General features: G+C 40.1%; 1 protein-coding gene across 4 annotated transcripts in view; it reads left to right on the top strand.

Annotated features, from left to right (window-relative positions):
* The window catches only part of PAMR1 (peptidase domain containing associated with muscle regeneration 1), a 60,202-nt gene extending 40,052 nt beyond the window's left edge, over nt 1-20,150 (top strand). The window contains exons 7-12 of one of the 4 annotated variants that reach the window (XM_075502460.1): nt 9,081-9,251; nt 11,931-12,143; nt 13,761-13,827; nt 15,963-16,195; nt 17,564-17,859; nt 19,108-20,150. In XM_075502460.1, the coding sequence (XP_075358575.1) occupies nt 9,081-9,251; nt 11,931-12,143; nt 13,761-13,827; nt 15,963-16,195; nt 17,564-17,859; nt 19,108-19,644 (1,517 nt within the window). In that variant the 3' untranslated portion in view covers nt 19,645-20,150. Of the gene's footprint in view, nt 1-9,050; nt 9,252-11,930; nt 12,144-13,760; nt 13,828-15,962; nt 16,196-17,563; nt 17,860-19,107 lie in introns of all 4 variants that reach the window. The other 3 variants (XM_075502459.1, XM_075502461.1, XM_075502462.1) reach the window with 3 other exon arrangements.
* The last annotated feature ends 572 nt before the right edge of the window (nt 20,151-20,722 follow it).

Here is a 20,722-nt window from a genome sequence, read left to right as displayed (position 1 = left end):
TGCTGGCTAAAGTGCCTGTGATAATGTAGACGTTGGAGGTACCTCTGAGACCCCCACCTAAAGCCTCACCCACTCATTGCAGAGTCTGTGGCAGAGCAGTGCTGCTTGAGTGTGTGGCTGTAGCTGTTCAGAGCATCCTTGTTCTTTGAGGTCCAAGAGTCTCCTTATTCCAGAAAACACTGCCATTGCTGTGAACACCTTTTTATCACAGTGGTTTCCTTGCCCTTTCCTGTACAGGATCTGCTGCAGTGTTTGCATGCATTTGTTCTCTGCTTTGAGAGTCTTGCTTTAAAAAAAATAATTTTCAACCCAAACCATACCACTCTTGGCTTTCCTTGTTCACCCCCTTCTAATTTCTGGTTGTACAAGTTGCAACCACACTCTTTTTTCACCTAAAACACGGAGCCTGCCAGGTCCAAAAAGTAAAAGTTCTGAGGGGCAACAAAGAAGACAAGGAAGCATCCTAGACATCACCAGACCCCTCAGACATGGCCTGTGTAAACACACACCACTCCCAGTAAGCATTTACTTCAGAGAGTCCTGATCAAGACCACCTATCCTCCAAAGTGGTTCAGCTCTCAGCAGTCTGTTCCTGCTGTGGGGAAGAATGATGATCACATAGCAAAGCTAATGCCATCGAGCCTCTCCTGCTCTCATTCACATCCAGCTCTTGCCAGGGTCTGGAGGAGAACAGCTGGGCTGCTTGTCAGTGTGTGGCTTCCTAGTCAGCAGTGCTCTCCAGCGTAGGAGAGGTGAGAGGTTCAGGGAGGTGGTGGCAAGAAGGTTAATGTCCTTTTGGTGGATCTCGCCATGTTTTCTACTATTTATTCAGGAGAGCTTCAGCTGAGAGTTGATCTTGAGAGCAGCATCAGGAGGTGCCAGGCTCTTTCATGAGTGTAAGTACCATCACTGTGAATTGAGCTCCTTGTAGGAACAAAGCCTATGCTGAAACGATTGCAGGCTCAGGGAGAGTGTCAGCAGCGTCACAGAGAGAAGGACATTCCCACCACAGCTTATACAGCTTGCTCTATGAGGTGCTGCAGGACTTCATGAATCCAGTGTTGCTATCAGCAGACTTATGATGTGCCCATGATACCAGCATGCAGAGAACCTTGAAGGCAGACAGGAGCCAGAAGAGAACACTGGGACTCCTAAAGCGTAAGTCTGCAGTCAGGGCTCCTGCCTCATAGTATGTGTGACCTGATACATCAAGGTCTGGCAAGCCTGCACAGAACAGCCTGCCAGAAAAGAGCCCTGCTTGAAAGCCCTGCTCACTGCTTATGAGAAGAAATAAGAAAACAGTTCTCCTGAGCACTCTAAGCCATGGCCTCCAGAAATCCCTCACCTCATTCCCTCCTTGAGGACACAGCCATTCCAAAAACATTTTGACAGTCAACGTCCTTACGCTTTTCGCTAAAGTTAGCCTCTGTGGGCTTATGTGTTAGGCATTAACCGTCTCTAGGCTGCTATGCCAAGATGCAGAGGGATGATGTCTCAGGAGAGCCATCTGAGTCCTCCCCCATATCAGTTCTTTTCTGCCAGCAAACCCTGTGAGAACCTGAGGCGTCCTCACCTTGTGGATGCACACTGGGAAGAGAAGGGATAAGTGTAGGAATATATGGTATCAGAGACTTACATGGACTGACAGAGCTCATGGGCCAAGATTAAGAAATAAGCTCTGTTATGGGTGAAGACAACAAATTCTGTAAGTCTAAGTTCAGAAAAGCTCTTTACCAACAGGGCTTTGGAAAGGGCATCACAATACCCTGCAGTAACTGCTAAGCTGTTCATGGCTGTTTCTCTCCTTAACTCCTGTGCTGTGCATTCAGGCACACTGAACTATCTGCTCCCATATGGCTCCACCACCTTTGTACAAAACACTGCTGCTGAGAATAATGTGTGGATTATGTAATGGTATAATTATTTAATGCTGATTTCTGCACAAGGCTGGGACAGTTTAACTGTAGACGTAGTAAGAATATCAGGAGATGACAGAACTGTTCCTAGCTCTGCTACTCACTCACTGTTTGCCTTCAGCTCAATCACTTGATATGTCTGTGCTATAGCTTCCCCAGCAGTAAAATGCAGACAGACACTAATTTTATAAAAAACTTTGGAAATACAGAGATTATAAGCTTTAAGAACTGTTATATAATGATACTCAGGTAGTCATATAATCAGACTTGCCCTTGAAACAAAAGTTAAGCCAAGAAAAAGAATTTGATCAAATCAGAGACTTGCAGGCCAAAAGTCAAACCTGATGGAATTTACCACTATTGACTTTAGCAGGCTTGGCCATAGGCAGCTACTGCAAGTATCAGTGAGCTGCATGAAGCGCATGTAGACAGAGCTGGCTGGGAGTTTTCTGTTAGAATGGTTCCATAGCAGTAAATTTTCAAAGAAATTTATATTTTGTGCTGGAATTTTTTTTAATTATTATTTTCTTAATCAGAGAGAGAAAAAAAATCACTTCCACATACTCTGCATGTTATGCTCCCTCCAGCAACAGCATCTTGGAGCTGTGATTTCTGGGGCTTCCAGGTTCTCTGGCTCCAGAGCACTTGCCAGCCACTGCCGTGGAGCCAGGATCCAAAATCCTGATGCTGAGGTTCCCTGCGCAGCTTTTCTCTGTCTCAGGGGCTGCTGTGGCTTTTAGCAGTGTGGTGGGTCATGATAGCATTCACTGGAGAAAAGAATGTCATTTAGGCTTTCTCTCAACAAAATGTCCTCTTTCTGAGGATAATTATTTAAATTTCTTCAGTTTCAGTCTCTATCAGGCTTTTTCTGACAGTCATTAGCCTGGTTTGGCTAGGATGGTGGCAACTGGGGTCCCAAAGCAAGTCCATAGCTCTCTTGCTGCAGAAGACATATGCTAGGATTCATAACAGCAGAAGCTGCTCTACTCCCCTACTTGTTACCAAGTGCAGTTTCTGTGGCCATTTTCAGTGTTTGGCCTCCACTGAGCATGCCAACACACCTTATGACAAAGCAATATTACAAGTATATAGAAAAATGTTCCCCAGAGCCACTACTAAATAGTCAAAATGTGCTATATACATTAGTACAGGTCAGCCTGAAAGCCAAACTCTGACTTGGGAATATGCAACAAGATAAAGTTCTTTAGCAGTAGCAGTATTAAAAAATCCTGTAAGCAAATTAAGAACAGAACTCCATACAATTACAAGCTCTTGCACCTAATATTTCAGGGGGGACAAAAATGGAAATGTAAACTTTTTATTAGTACCAGCAATGAGAAATGAGGTTTATTTCAGGCATGCAATATATTATTGAAAGGTTGTGCAGAATTTAGAGATAACATATGATATGTGTGAGTGGGTATATATTATTTAATGAGGAAGTGGGTGAGAGGAAGGCAGCAGAAAAAAATGGTGTTCATTTAATGAAGGGACCCTGGGACAAAAGCAAATGATAATTCCATCAGGCAGTATTTGAAGGACATTGAAGAGAGAAAAGTGTAGCTCAAGGGATTATCTAATTTATCTCACTGGTGATAAAATGAGCATGAAAACTATTTCTAAATGGCACATAATTCAGATCTGAGGAATGTCTCTCACATATAATTTAAAAGGGAGCGGAATTTGCACTGTTGTTATTAATAATGGAACATTTTACTTAAAAATTCAGGAACTTACTGTTCCTCTAGTCTAGTTTTTCTCAGATTGCAGAAAGTTGTCTGTGAAATGAGAAGCCATTTTAATGTTTCATATGGGACAGAAATATTGTTTTCTCTTTTCCAAAACACCAAAGTAGGAGTCAAGAAGGGTAATAAGTTTTATCGGGAATCTGTGAGTTTGTTATATAGACACTTGAAGCAGCTCTGGTTTTTATTCTCTCTCTAAAAACTGGGCTGTCACAATGGAGCATTTCTGCCAGAGGTAGCTGTAGCCACCTTGTCTTATACCTTCCTACTTTGCTCTCTTATGAACTTTACAGAGCTGTGTCAGGCCAAAACTCACCTCAGACCCTAAAGTGACAAGGGTTACCTATATGCCTGTATAGATTAATTGTGGAACTTCCCAGGAACAACATTGTGTAGCAAAATGTGAAAAAAAAAAAAAAAAAATCTCTCAGCTCATAATGGGCTTGCTAGTGCCACCATGTTCTCTCCAATGTCTGTTCCAGTTCTTTTTTTAGCTGGAGTTTCAATTTTCAAATGATGAGACTCACATAATTTCCACTTACATCCTACTATGCCTTTCAAACATTTGTCAAGGAGACTTTTATAGAGTTTTTCTTGAGTAAGAATTCTCCTGTTCTTAATTTTATCCTGCCTAAATATACCTCTTTGTCTTCCTTTAAACATTTTACTGTATCCTCTCTGCTTTTAGCTTTTAGATTATTGTAGTTTTTAGCTTTTGCATGACCAGGGTGGTCATTCTTAGCTCTTAGTCACTCCCAAGACTGTATTTCCGTAACATTAGTTTCACCTTTCCCTGAAATCTCTCCAGTTTTGCTATTGTTTTCTAGATATAAATTCACCAGAATCTTTATAGGTGTGATGACACCATGGCATGAAGAATGGGATCAGCCTCCTCATGGAGTCTCTGGGTTGATCAGACCTTTTTTGGCAGACCTTGAATGAATGTCTTTCATACTTGGCTGTCCATTACCATCTCATAGTAGAATTTTGCAGCCATCTAGTACATTTTCTAGGCTTATCGTGGCTTTGGTCTTCTGTTTGTGGAGAGAAAGGTGCAGAGACCGAGCACTGTAACCTGAAATCCTGACACTCTTAGTTCCATTTTGCAGGGTTGTCTCAAACCGTACCATTTGGGGTGAGTTGCTGACTTCATGGTACATTTAATAGATAATTCTGTCTGAAGCTCTCTACCTTGTCTTTTGCTTCTTCCTCTGTCTGCTTTGCAAAGTGCACTGAGAGAAAAGGTAAGGTATTAATCTTGTGAAAAGCTGGGCAGTGACTGCTATTCAGAGGGCATTGCACTAACACTAGGGAAATGTTGATAAGGCCTTTAAGTAGGGTAAGACCTATGGAAGTCAGTTCTTTCTTTAACCACTGCTGTGTCAGTAAGGAAGTCCTCCCATGGACTCAAGACAGATTTTCCTACTCCTTCCTCTCTCATTTTGCTATGGACAAGTAATGCTGTAGCAAAACACAGCACAAACAACATGTCTAAGACACCTTAAAGGTAGGAAGCCAGAGTTACAAGGCAGTAGGAATCATTTATTTCATGTGGAGCAGAGCAGTCTAACTAGCAGCCTAGGAACAGTTCAAGCCCATGGAGTGCTCCTGGACAGCCCACCACCTGCTTCCGAAGGAAGTGCTGCCCAAACAGCTCACAGCCCCGTCTCTGCTGTAGCGGTCAGGCTAGACCAGGCACAGGTGTAGCTGGGGGTGGATACAAGGTGGGATGGGGATGGCTGTGGGTGGGTGAGGACTGTGAGGGTGATCCAGCTTGCGTGACTGTGAAAGCTGGACCACGCAGAGAAGGAGGACTGATATTCAGAAATACTCAGTAGATGGCAAGATCAGGCCCATCCTGCCTAGGCAAGGGAATCTGAAATAATATCAAATATCTTAGAGAGCTTAGAAACTGAAGAGAATTGGGTCAGCTCAGGTGGTTGGATTTTATGGCTAGTGTGTGTGTTCAGAGGGTAAGGGCAGAGCTAGGTATGAATGACATTTACAAAATGTTCTTTTCCTTTCTTTTTGACTTGTGAGAAACGTCTGTTGGAGAGTTGGATATAGTCTTACACCAAGAGAGAATGTTGAAAGACTTCCATAATATATCTCAAACAAAGGAAGCTGTCCTAAAATTCAATGGAATATACCACACATTCTGAAAAACGTAAGAAAAAGTCAATTTCACACTCTTGATCCACAATAAGATAAGAGACAATTGGATGAAGCACACAGGGGCTAGAATTCCCTTCACAATAACTGTTCAAAATTCCATTGCCTGAAGTGTTCACAAGTAAAGGGAAAAGGTGCAGAAGAGCTGCCTGAAAATATTAGGCGAAAGGGATAAAAGGCAAGTCAAACTGAAGAGGGAAAAAAGCTATAGAGCTCAAAGCAAAGCAGTAGAGGCAGGTACTAGAGTAACGGCATGGGACTTTCAGGCTAGATAATATAGCTGAAAACAGAGAGCTCAGCTGTGATACTGAGATGCAGGGAACATCTCAAGATTCAAAAACACATTTAATTTGTAGAGAGAAAGAATGAACTTACAAAATGATGCAAAGAAAAAATGAGTGACTGTGCCTCCAGTGGCAGTTTAAAGAATAGGACAGACCATGAGGGAAGATCCTGTGTTACAAGAGAACAGATAACCAGTAGATAAAGGCACAAAAGAGACACGTCTGTTAATAATACTTTGCTGTTTTGCCATCAGAGAAACCCCACAGTGACTCTGTGACACAAGTGGGTATGAGCTAGTGCTTATAACATCCTGGTGAGGAAAGGGGTGCTCTCATTTGTTAGATACAGCAGACAAAGCAACTTACCCATAGCTACAGTTTTATAACTATGATTAGATCTCATGACCTTCTGCCTCCATATCCTCTACTCTAGGCCATAGTTCCAGTACTAAATGAATCTATGTACAAAACACTGAATTTACATCATAAATAAACCCAGAGTTGTTCCAGCTGGGTCACACTGGCACAGACAATCTAAAGAAAGTCTGTCAACCAGAGCAAATCAAAAGGACTAGAAACTAAATATCTTAATCATGTAGGAGACTGAACAAGAACAAATACTTATAGTTTGTGGAAAAAAAAGTAAGTGTAGCTTGGTGACATTTTTTCCAGGATGGACCTAGAACACAAAAGCACCAAAACATTGGTTCTGCAGAGCTGAACTGGACCACAAGCAAAATAGAAAACCTGTATTTACGATAAAAAGGAGAACTCTTGAGTGGTGCACAGATGTTTCTAATCATCTTTTCTCATTTGACAAGCTGAGTGTGACTTTACATTGAAAGAGAGAAATACAAATGTAGTGAAATGAATTGCTGTTCAGAGAAAGATATGGAGGAAGTGACTGGGAATACAAAGATCGTGACTGGGAATACAAAGATCATGACTGAGAAGACAAGTGTTCTGAGAATTTAAAACACCCAGAAAATCTATACTCCCATTATTTCCATTTATGTATGTGCTTGTGTATACACATATGCACCTATATATGCATGTATATGTATGTGTGCCTGTATTTCACATGAGAAACGTCAAGGGCTAGGAATGAATTTTGTTGAATTTTTATCATTATTCTTTTGCTAAAGATGACACCGGTGCAGAACACTTGCAGCCAAGAGGAAATGTTGAGCTCCCCTAACGATGTGTTTTGATTTGGAGCAGTGAGTCTGGGCCCTTTTCTAACACTTAAGTGTTAGACAGGTTTTATTTCCAAGACTTGTGCTTACTAGTGCACAAATGATTCTGTTGACTCATTGTTTGATGTTTGTAGTAATCCGTAAAATGAGGGGAATTTCTGTGGAGCCTTGTTCTTGCAAATGCTGATGCTTTAGGACTGTTGCTCAAGAATCTCTCTCTTATGTGAATAATTGGATCATCCACAATCCATATAAAAAGATGCATTCATGTGTGTTCTGTGTAAGGATTACAGGGCTGAGGCCTTAGAAAAGTCTTTCCTCTGGAAGTGAAAGGATCAGAATTTGGCTGTAAGTTAATAAGCAACTAGTTACGAGGCAAAACAGAAAAAGTCATACTCTAAAAGCATGAAGTAGGGATGAGCTCTTTAGCATTCATCTATCTATCTTCAGCGGAGTACCACAGTTCCCAGGTAAAAAACCCATACGCATATCTAAATCTTGCACTGAATCCTTTCCTATGCAGTTTTCCACAATGAATGGCCAGGCAAAGCCACAGACACACAGAGATGGATAACTGTGTAGATACTAAAACCTGTGTTTCCTACATTGTTGTAATTTCTACATACAGAAATACATACATATAATTTCTCCATATAGAAAATTGGTCATAAAAAGTGACTTGCAGAAGGGGAATAGGGCATGGATGTTCTCTGTCTCTCATAATGGAGAAAGTAGAGCAACAAATGAAATTATCAGGTGGCAGGCTAGAAACCAAACCAAAGAAGGCAGTGTATTTTTCACACAACACTTAGTCTGTAGAACTCATTGCCACAGGATATTGTGGACACCAAGTATGTAGCTGAGTTTAGAAAATACTCAGACAAATTAATGTTAAAAAAAAATATCACCAGGGTATGTTATACCAAAAATACCATTGTAGTTCAGGTAGTCCTTCAGCCCCAGATCGCTGAATGCTGCCAGAATATGCCAGGAAAGTATTCTATATGCTTGCTCTCATTTTATATTCCTTCCATCAAACCTATTGTTTACCACCATTGAAGACAGGTTTCTGTGGTGGATGGACCTTTGTTCTGATTTAGTATGGCTGGTTTGATGCTCTCAGAGAAATCTTGCTTACGATGTTTAATCTAATATTTACCACTTGCAGTAGTTAAACAGACCATTGTCTGTAAGTATTTTCCCAATAGAGAAAGCCCTGTGGAAAGGGTAAATATCACAGTTTGGTAAATATCAAGGTTCCTTTTTAATGTCATTATGAGATAATGTTTGATCTACACAAATAATGATGCTTTAATATTTCAGTGAGGTTATCTGAAAAACTATATAAAAATGGAAAGCAGAATTTGAAAGTATTTCAATATAAGGCTTTTAAGGATCTAAATTTTTTCTTGACCAAGCATGGTAGTTCATTCAAAATCCCTGTTAAGATGGAAAGTGCTTGAAGTACTAATATTTTTAGCAAATGAGCCTTAATGATACAAACACTTATGCACATGATCACTTCACACTTCTGAGTAATCCCATTGAACTGAATGGATCTAGATATGTTTTGAGAAGTGGCGTATATGTAAGTGTGTGTAGAACTGACGTCTAAACAACTTTCTAAAGATCAGCCTATACCTGTCTTGTAATTTTGACTCCTGTGCCCATTTTAATTGGTTTTTCAATGTTCTAAATAAAAAATCATCCTAACACAGTCCTTTTTTTGTAATAAAGTGGATTTTTTTGAAATATCTGAACTGTCAGTGGTGATGTGTAGGACTCCAGGTGCTCCTGCTCATGGTATTGTGGAAGGAGATGACTTTAAATACGGGGCCCAGGTTTACTTCAAGTGCAACGCAGGTTACAGCTTAAAAGGCAGCCGTGTTGCCTACTGTCAGCTTGATGGGATTTGGTCAACACATCATCCTGAATGTGGTAAGGTCACTTTAAGTTTTGATTCTTATCAAATGTTTTGGCCAATGTATTCACATGAAACTAGAATATCCAAATCTCACTTGAAATTTGGTAGATCCATGGCTTAACATGATGTTCGTTTGTCTTCCTGTCTTTAAGAAGCAGTAGGGATTCTTATTTTACTCTGCTGGAGCCCAAGCCTGCAAGACTTGCTTATATAAAGGTCTCACTGAAATATCAAATGACTGAAAAATAATTTTCTCAAAGACTTTAGGCATACACCCTTCTTACACACAGTCTGAAAATGTCTAGGACCAAAACCAAGTGAGGGACATTGTGCAACAATGAATAGCTACCTCTATTACTATGTACCTCTGATACCTTCTCTGTAGAAGTCTGGTGCACTCTGTGGAAGTGATTAGGGGCTTACTGCATGAAGACTAGATTCTTATTTCAACAGACTTCCCATCCTAGAGAAAAATTGATAAAAGAGAAACTTCCATTTGTTCTGGCTGTGCAAGGTGGCATGCCTACCACTCACATTGATTCAGCTGTGAAATTCCAAGCCCCTTCTTCTCATCTGAAGAGACTTTTAATTTTTCTTTAGTTGTTTTGTATTGCACAATTTTATTTCCATATTCCAGAATAATTTGTATCAATTGCAAAAGTGCTTTTACAAGTGTGTTGTGGCAACCAATGTATATCTGGGAGAGAGTGTTGTGAAACAGCTGTATATAAGTTCATGTGAAAGAGCAAGCAATAGGCATTCTTCTATCTAGAGAGAACATCTCCAGTTGCAGTAAATGTAATATCAGGATTGTGCTAAAGTCCCTGCTGCATGATGTCCTTGGCTAAAGATCTATTGAAAGATCTGTCTCTAGACTTGGCTGTTACTGAAGTGCTAGGTGGTGTAATTTAGGTGTCTCCTTCCCAGATGTTTTCTCTTTGTTTTTAATCTATCAAAAAAGTCATAACCCTGAGCTTAGGGAAGAAGATAATTACTGTTCAAGTTACTGACAGGTATAGGATGAAATAAGAGAAGGCCTTCATTGACTTATTTGGTCAAGCTTAGGTACATTTGGAAACATGCACTCTGCCCATCAGATGATGCCTCTAGGCTAGATATCAGTGCAGAAAGCAACTTGCAAATAAAGCATTGTACTGTGGGTGATTCCCTGTAGTGTTTAGCTGCTATCAAGTTATCAGTCACTTGTGGTTCACAAGTGAGAGAGCCTGTGAGGTACAGAGAAGAAAAATGAAGCCAAATGAAAAGGAGACAGGGCTCTGCTTCTCCCTTTCTCCTGGTTGAGAGGAAGTTCGGATGTCCTCTTTGTTTACTGAATATGACTCATGTGGAAAAGTGTTTAAGTACATATATAACCTTCAGCATATGCTAAAATCCAATGTTGTTCAAGAAAGCACTGAAATATACGCTTAGCTTGAATTATATACTCAATGTTAAGAGCATATGCTCTTCATTGAACTTGTACTGTTACGGTTAGCTATGTGTTTACATGCTTTGCTGAGCTGGGCTCTGTCTGGTGACATGAGGATATGGGAACAGGACAGGGACATACCTATGCACTGTTACTGTGCTGATTTCACAGGGATTTAAATAAATGTTTAAGTGCTTTGTTATATGTTGGTGCTTTTGTGAAGTGAGGCTCAGCAGGCAGCCAAGTCTGAAGCAATGACATGAAGAGGTCATTTCTGGTCAATTGATATGTCTCAGTCTTCTCAGCTCTCCATAAGCAGAGCAGCACCAACACTAGCTGTCTAAACTAGCTGTTCACTGGTTATCATGCAATGAGACATCAGACAGAGGAACTAAACAGAATTGCATGTTACTGTCAGCCTGACAAGAAAACTGAGATGAAATCCAGAGGAAAAAAGAAAGTACCTTTTCAGCTGCTACATAGAAAGAGCAGAGGATTGAAAAATATAAGGTAAACCATTTATTAGCATCACATAGGGAATACTGTCATCCAGATTTAGGCCAAAAATTTAAGTTTATTGAGAGAAAAAGCCACAACAACAAATAAAAAGGGGAAAATATTGGGAAGGAGGAAGTAAAAGAGGTTTTATAGGCAAAACCTAGCATGAGTAAGCTTTCCATATTAAATTTTAGTATCAGTAAATATATATATATATGTTCTCTTTCAATTCCCATAATTCCATGGATTATTGAGATCTCTCTCTCAGTGCTAAGAAACCAAAATGCAACCAAACATAAAAGTAAAATTAAGTAGTCTAGTTTTATTATCCAAGTCCAGTGAAGTATTGAAAATACAGAAAAGGGAAAAGAATGCCAAGGGCCTGTTTCCTGCAAATAGTTTAAGTACATCCTTTTATGCTCTTGAAGTAGTCCTGTTAATGTTAATGGGACATTAACATCATGTAAAGTCAAGGTTCTTTTTCAGGATTGTCAGCTATGTTTTAAGGTCTTCTTAACAATTGGAGAATCTTACACTTTCAGTGAAGACTAAGGTGTGTATTATAAACAGACATCTGTATATTATAATTTCTTCTTTAATATTTGATCTTTTCAAAGATAGAGATCCCAGATGGGTCTTGAAAAGGCATCTTTAATAAAGTGTAGATTGTGTAGTAACATCTGAATGAAATGCCAAGCAATCTGATGGGTGAAAATAATGCTGTGAACTTGATAAAATGGTTACTATTTTTTTCCCCTATCATTAGTTCTAGATGAAAAACACTGCTTAGATCCTGGTGGCCCACTCAATGGCTACAGAAGAGTAGTAGAAGACACTGGGCTCTTGAATGGACGCTATGCAAAAATTGGCACAGTCATTGCTTTCTTTTGTAACAACTCGTATGTTCTTAGTGGGAATGAACAGAGGACCTGCCAAGATGATGCAGAATGGTCAGGGAAGCAGCCAATCTGCATAAAAGGTAGTTTACAATCTTTTTTACCACAACTCACAAAAGCTGCTTTGGTTTTACTGGAGTTTGTTTTATATAATTTACACTCGCCAAACAATCATTTTTGACAAGAATAAACTGTCTGACTGACACCTAATACTGAGATTGGTAGTTTGTCAACTCTATTGGCTACTAAACTCAGCCAGAGAAGATGCCAGTGATTCCAGAAGATGTTTCCATTTTTAAACATGGAAAGGAATGTTCCCTAAGACCCTTATTACCCTCATTCTAGGATCAAACCTGCATAAGATCAAAATCAAAGAAGATCAGGAGGGAATTGAAATAGAAGGAAATAATTGTCTCATCAGAGTTGCTGTCATAGGGCCAAGCTCTCCTCTCACAATCTTTTTAAGTCAATGGGACCAGTCATAAGTGTAAAAGGCCAAGCCTGTAGATTGCAGCCTTGAAAGTTTGGTTCAGAAAAGCACTTGAGGACGTGCTTAAATTATCTATATTCATCAAACCACTGAAACATATCTTTAAATACTTTGCTAGAAAGAGAATTATGCTGTTGACCTGGAGCTACTCTAAGCGTGTCTGAAACCCTGAATGGATGAATGAATTTGGGCTAGGGAACTGCCAAATTCATTTTCTCAAAGCAATTGTTTGACACATATTTTAATTTTTTTTTTTTAACTGAAGTAAAGATAATATAAGGAAATATATCTGTCCCCTGGGGAATTTGCTTTATTCTGTTATTTTAGATGGAAATACTCTCTCCTTGAAGTGTATAATCATCTGTGGAAAGCATCTGTATTGACGATAATAATTTGTGGAAAGCATCTTTATTGAAGTTAACTTTGATAGTGACATAAAGGTTAACATATACAGTAATCACAAAGATTTTATTGTTAAATCCCACAGAACACAAGTGCTCAGGCATACAGATAAAATCCATCCTGCAAGATCTTCTTCCTCCACTGTGCGCAGCAGGAAGGACATCATGGCAGAGTTATTTGAACTGATAAACCTGAGTATTTTATCCTGGTCTTAAAGTAAATAAACTGAATATGCAAAATTAGAAATCCTGGATCTCCCTTCTGTTATTTTGTGCATATTCAGGTAACTCTGAGGTGTTCCTTTGAATCAGACTCTCCAGCTCCTTCCAATGGGTGCACAAGCAAACAGACTCTTAGAAGTCTGTAACATCCTGCAGCCTTTCTCTGTATGCTGAGTCACTGGGATTAGCTGTGTGTGGCTACAGAGATGGAAATTAAATATTTTGTATACAATTCCATTACTGCAAAAGTTTGCTCAGATTCCAAACCATCAGCCGTACTGCTGTAAATCTGGCATTCAGACACACTTGATGGACAAATCTTCCTCCATGGCTGAAAGTGCCAGTGCAGAAGATGCTCAGTTGCTTCCACTGTTGTAAATGGGATAGATCTGGTGATCTGTGGGGAAGTATTTTTCCAAGGCTTTAGGGTTTAGGGCTTATCTTTATTTTAATGCACGTAACTTACTGCCTCTTTTCTTAATCCAGTCCACTATAGCTAGTGAGAGGAAAAAGTGGAAATGTGTATGAACCATAACACTTGAGCTGTGAATGTGGAAAAGTACTGTGCAACATTATATTTTTTCTAGCCTGCAGAGAGCCCAAGATCTCTGACCTGGTGAGACAGAAAGTGCTTCCAATGCAGGTTCAGTCAAGGTGAGAATGCAATAACTCAACTACAGTTTAAAGAATAAACGTGATTGCTTTTCCCCTCCTTTCCTTTCCACCCTGTGTGTTTAGCCTGCCTGAGCAGCCATTCCTACAACTTCACTGACAACCAAGCAATGAGAGCTGCTGGGAGGGGAGGTCTGATTAAGCACAGGTCTGCAAGCTGCTGGAGGCAGCCAGGAAGAAATGCACAGTTAGAAATGTGCAAACTACTGGACTATGCCGGAATTAGGCTTGCAGGCTTGTGACAGGCTATGAGAAGAGTCTGAGAACAGTTCTTTCGGGCTAATGATGTGTCTTTAAAATATGAACACATGCTGTCTTAGTGAAGAAATGAGTGGGGAAAGCACAAGGAGAGAAGGGGGTATAGCAATGTAATCTGCTCCCATTCAGTTTCACCATCCAAAGCAATATAGCACAATTGATATAAAGTTGGGTTTGGGGTGGGCATGGGGGAAAGGAGGAAGTAGAGTAGGAGGGGAAGAAGGAATGAAAGTTTGGACCCTATCTGGGCTTACCCTTCTGCTGATTTCTTGAAATAAGCCCAATATGAATTAGTTATGCTGCAACGTTCAGGTTCATTTTTGTCCAAGTGGCAATTTCTTATTTCAAGGTTTTTTTGCAGTACACGATTCATTTATTTTTAGATGCAGTGCAAGAACTGTCCTCATCTTTGGTCTTAAGAACAGTCATACCAGGTCAGAATAAAGGTGCAGCTCAAGCCATATCCTATCTCTGGCAATGGCCAGTAGCAGATGCCTAGAGAAGAGTTTAGAAACAAGGCAAGCATGTACTTCCCAAATACTCTCCCACTCTCCAGTTCTGTGATGTATGATTGTAGAGATGGATCTGAGAAGCCATCAGGAGGCTTTAGTAGCCATCAGGGGATTTTTCTTGCTTAAATTTCTCAATTCACTTTTGAACACAGGTCTTTTTATGCTAAACGTTTCAGATATTAACACCAGCTGTATGAGAGTGCATACATGCCCCCAACTCCATAGCATCATGACGGCATCTCATGTTTGTGGACTGTTTTTATCCCTTGAAGTAGGATCTCCATTTCATAGATTAATAGTGAGGCAAAGTGGATTATGCAATATTGCAAGGTCACATGTGAGTAGGGAATGGGACCCTGGCAGTCTAAGCATGACCACAGCAGCTCTCATCCTTCTTCCAAAATACAGGAAACTTGCCATTGCTCTTGTTCTTAATAACTTTAATTTCCTTGAGTGCTGTTATGTATTGCCTCACAGATTCTGTATAACGGAGGCAGTCTGTGTCTCTCTGTGACCAAAAATGGAATTACCACGTGAAAAAACATGCTTATGGCTTTTCTGGCAGTACCAGAAATCTCAAGGGAAATTAATTTTCTGCTGAATTTTTCAGACATAAATAGTTTTTTCTGTACATATGTGCTTTTAAGCATTAGAGCAAGGGACATGTTCTAAGTGATGAAGATTTCAGTATGACTGTAGTCAAGCTTATGGTCCATATCTAGGCTGGTGCATATATTTATTTTTTTAATTATGTGCCATGTTTCAGCTCATCAGTACAATTTCTAAATGGAAGCTTAGTGATTATTGCAATTATGAAATCTCTGTGGTTAGGCAATTATCTCTGTTAATTGCTAAATCAAGCAACTTTATCAACATGATTTAATCTGAATCGATTCCTAATACTGCCTACTAAAATGTTCACTAGAGAAAAGATGTGCCTAACTCCTCTCTAGTGAGAATGAATTACGGCAATGCCAACTTCCAGTGTAATTTCTTTATTTAAAAACATGGTATCTCAGTCCTTTTGTGAATGGCAAAAACTGTTCCACATTCAGAGGCAACTGGTTACAATCCAGAAACTGTAAAATGAAAAAAAAAAGAGACACAAATAGAAAATTTATAAACATATGTGTATTTATATATGTGTACATATATATATGTAAATAAAATAGCTGGGATGTAAATGGGAGTATTGCTAAACTATGTTGGAATGATATTTTTGCCTTACTTTCACAAGCAAACTTCATAGGCTTTTAAATGATACTTAACACAGCTGGTGATAAAGCTATGGTAATGATCGCTTTTATAATATTATTATTACCTTGTGTTCTTTGTGCCTTGAAACAGGGAAACACCTTTGCATCAACTTTACTCATCTGCATTCAGCAAGCAAAAGCTTGAAATCTATCCAACCAAGAAGCCAGCACTGCCATTTGGAGACCTGCCCCCAGGGTACCAGCATCTGCACACTCAGCTTCAGTACGAGTGCATTTCTCCTTTCTACCGCCGCCTGGGTAGCAGCAGGAGGACTTGTCTGAAGACAGGAAAATGGAGTGGGAGAGTCCCTGTGTGTATTCCAAGTGAGTCTCCAAAAAAAAATGCACACATCTCTGGGTGGATGGGGGAACAGGATGAGTATTCATCTTAGATAACTGGGGAGTCCCAGCGGTGTAGGCTGCCTACACTTCCAGCTGGAAGATGGGAGCAATGAAGCTTGGAGGATATATGGCTCTTTTTATCCACCAGTAGAACTTGTGCAGTTGATGGTAAAGGCATCAAGCTTTCAGCACTGTAATTTGCCATCAATTTTTCTACTCTTTTATTGAGCAAAAGGTGTAGTGAGTTTCTCTCCTGATTTGAAATTGTTTTCCTACTATCACTTCATGTTTTCCTGTATTATTTACTGCAAATGTAATTTTTCTTTCATCTCTATACTTTGGCACACAGCTGACAAAAACATCAAAATTTAAGTAATAGAATGGAGAGTCTGCATTTTAAAGATGCTCTTCCTTTAATATATCCTGCTAAGGAAGGGTTCATATTGCAAACTGTAAGTCCAGATAAAAATCTTATCCAGAGCTAGTGCACAGAGTAAGTCAGGGTAGGAACATCACAAGATTTGGTACAACCCACTACTGACATCAGGCAAACTGTGAAAAGTAGATCCTAACATCAAGCAAATTTTTAGAGTTCTTGTTTGTGGTTTTGCTTTGAGATCATCTCATGTATTGAAAAGTATTTCATTCAATCCTTTTCACTATGGGCATGAACACACATCCCAGGAAAAAAAAAGAAGTCCTAAAGGAGACTAAAAAATGTGACCACATGATGTAACTCCTTCAACTGAAGTAAACTTTTCCTAATACAGGAGATGTTACCCCAGGTCTGAGCCCAGGTCTAGAACAGGGCAGAACTTTTTCTTTTCCCCAGGATGGCTGTTGATTTAGATGCATTTGCTTCAAGGTTCTTGTTGCAAGACAAGTCTGTTCTCATAGGCGTGAACTCATCTGTGCTAAGGTCAGTTCTAGGAGAGGACCTCACAATTACTCTGTGACTGCCTAGGGTGAGTTTTAGTGCACTTCTGGCTTTATGGTGTTTATGAATCAGGGGTGTTCTTTCCATTTGTTTATGCAGTCATCTCATTATAGTGCAGCTTGATAAGGTTGTCATGAAAATGCACCTGCTCAAGTGCTAAATCCACATTCCTGCTTCAGCCAGGAGTTCAGATAATAATGGAAAAACTGAAAGTTTTTTTTTAAAAGCTATATAAAATACTCTTACACTGTAATTTTGCAGGTTGGAAACAGGGGTTAATTAGAAAGCTGTCCCTCATGCTAACCATTGCAGTTTGGTTTCTTTTGGCACATCCTAAGCAGGAATCAAGACTGATACTCAGATTCTTTGGTGGGGAGAAGGCATTACCTCATTCTTGGTTCATGTTTACTCAGTCTGTGGAAAAGCAGAAAACATCACCCTTCAGAAGACAGTGACCTCTACCAGGTGGCCCTGGCAAGCAGCAATCTATCGGACAGCGAACAGGGTGAAGGAGAACAGTCTCCAGAAAGTGGCCTGGATCCTTATCTGCAGCGGGGCCCTGGTGAACGAGCGCACCGTGGTGGTGGCAGCTCACTGTGTCACTGACCTGGGCAAGACCATCGTGCTCAAGACAGCAGAGCTCAAGGTGGTTCTGGGGAAATTCTACAGAGATGATGACAGGGATGAAAAGACCATCCAGAACCTGCGGGTGAGTAAGTCTGCTGGGAGTGGAAAATGATGAGCACAGACAGCTCCTGATCACTTCCATCTTGTATGGGGAGAAAAAGGTTATCCTTTGAGCAATATATTGTTTGAAATGCATATCTAGAGACTCAACTTACAGAACTGTCATGGCACAAGGAGGGCACATGCTGTAGTTAATTAAATTCCCCTGACACTGTCCAACTCATATGTTCAGCCCCTCACACAGATCACTAAGAAAATAGCTCAGGTACCATGGGCCGTAATGTCTTGAGTGATATTGCCAGAAAAAAAGTAGAAGAGATGCCAGCTACTGTCAAAAGTGATTAGCATAATTTATGAGGGAAACACTTGTGCTCTAGGTCCTGTTTTGATGCCATGAGCGCATTTCACATCTCAGCAGCCCCAAGGCTGTACAGCTCTAACCTCAAAAGAAGTTTATGTCTGACTCCAGCTCCAAAAATAGCACCTCAGGCTCACCAGAGTGGCATTTTTTTCAAGTAGAACTAGAAAGGTTGAAGTCAAAATGAGGAGAAATACAGCAATTTTGGGTGTGTGTGTCTGTTTTTCTGGAGTGGGGGGGTATGTGAGTTAATTAATGGATTTTATCCAAGAAATCATAGTTAATTTGATTCTCCCCCCCCCCCCCCCCCCTGTTTTTTTTAGTTTCTCTAATTCCAGCTTTTTCAGACTTTTCCTGTAAGGAAATATATTATTTTTTACAGGATTTCCTTATAGGAATTCTATCCATTCTTGTAGTGTTTCATCAAGGAAACTAGCAGTAAAGGTTTGGCCCCAACATTATGTAATGTAGTGCTAGTGTTCTTTTTTGGTGGGAAGATGGTTGAATTTCAATACGAAGATAACATTTTAATTCAAAGCCCCAATCCCCCGCCCCCCTTCAAATTCTACAGGCATGGCAGGTAAAATCTTTTCAGTAAACAGTGGAAAACCTTGAACTGCACATTAACTCCCCATTTTGCTGAAAATGTCCTTGACTGCTTTTCATTAGGAAGAATTTCATGCAATAAAAACTGTCCTGAAACCCAAGCAAAAAAAAAAGTCAGAAGATGCTCAATCTCTTTGCATGTTTCTCATTTGAGTGAGCACTATGGTGAAAGAACAGTTTGGGAGTGGAGGGTAGAGGAGAAGTATGCAAAATAAACTAACATGTATTATAGTAGTATGGAAAGAGTGCTGCTGATGTGCCATTGCTGTTAACTCTATAATTCTTCCTACTCTGTTTCCCTTCCAGATTTCTGCCATCATAGTGCATCCCAATTATGACCCTATATTACTTGATTCTGACATAGCTATCATAAAACTCTTGGACAAAGCCAGAATGAGCAGTCGTGTTCAACCCATTTGCTTGTCATCTTCTCATGACTTGACTTCATCCACAGAGGATTTAAAAATAATGGTTACTGGCTGGAAGGTATTGGCTGACATTAAAGATCCCGGATACAAAAATGACACAATCCGCATGGGAGCTGTTCGGATGGTGGATTCGCTGTTGTGTGAGCAACAGTATGAGGATAATGGGATACAAGTCAGCATCACTGACAGCATGTTCTGTGCCAAACAAGACCACACAGCCTTTTCTAATATATGCCCTGCTGAGACTGGTGGGATTGCAGCCATAACTTTGCCAGGAAAAGCAACTCCTGAGCTAAGGTGGCACCTGATAGGATTAGTGAGCTGGGGTTATGATAAAACTTGCAGCCTAGAACTCTACAGTGGCTACACCAAAGCTCTTCCCTTCAAAGACTGGATTGAGAAGAACCTGAAATAAAAAGCTGCGTCTGGAAATGGCATTTTATAACTACCATAGTATCTCTCTCAGTCTCTGCTGCTTTAGGCTTCTCATCCCAGTGATGAGCCACGTCTGGGATAAGGTTAAAGCAGACAGCCTGCTAATTTTTCCTAGGATCAGATGTTCCATCAGGCTACTTTTACTCAACCCATGACAGAGGGTCTTAGTGCATGAGAAGTTTTGCCATATTTCACCTGTCTCCCCTGCTGGGAGGATGATGCTCTGCTCCCGAGTCTGACATACAGAAACAGGACAGCAAATTCTGACTGAAATTAATCTGTAGTGTGGAGTCCCCTAGAGAAATTGATGGCAAGCCTCTCCCAAAGATCTGTGTGACTGAGTGGATTAGGAGGCTGGAAAGAGTAGCCTGAATTCATTACGATGGATGAGCTTGTTACAGTATGTGCTGTCTGTATTGCCATACTACAATGTAATCTTTTTCCCTCCCAAGTACTTTACACATTTAAATAAACCATGGTTTGGATTTTTAACCTACATGCCCATGTCTGACATTATTTAGATTCCTTGTTGCTTCTGTGTCACACTCTAGGGACTCTCTACTGCCCTTGTCTGTTTGTATGTGACTCTCATTTGGGACTCTTCAGGTACACTAAAAGGCAGAATTAGCACAAAATTCAATTACTACATAAATAACAAGATTTTTTTTTCTTAATACATCCAGTGCCGCTATTGTTCTACATGAACCATTGCAATGAAACATACAGGGGGTTACCTCCCACCTTGTATTCTGAACAGATGAAAACCTGAAACATATTTTTAAAAACATTTTTGCATGTGGATTATTTCAAAGACCTATGAAAACCTCAGGAAAACTTCTGGTTTCCATCAGTTCACATACTTTTGTGGCAAAACAACTCCTCTGTAGCTCTTCAGGGTGAAGAATAAAGGTCTCACACTTAGCAGAGGCTTTTCTTGACTGGACTGTTTGACATCAAAGTGTAAGATTCTCCCACTGGGCATGCTGTCTAGCGGAGAGACTTTGGTCTCCTCATGGTCCTTAATTACTGCTGTTTCCCTAAATCATTCTCCATTCAGT

This window comes from Mycteria americana, chromosome 5, assembly GCF_035582795.1.
Source record: "Mycteria americana isolate JAX WOST 10 ecotype Jacksonville Zoo and Gardens chromosome 5, USCA_MyAme_1.0, whole genome shotgun sequence".
In the NCBI taxonomy this organism is placed as follows: Eukaryota; Metazoa; Chordata; class Aves; order Ciconiiformes; family Ciconiidae; genus Mycteria; species Mycteria americana.
This window is presented reverse-complemented; position numbering and strand designations above follow the sequence as displayed.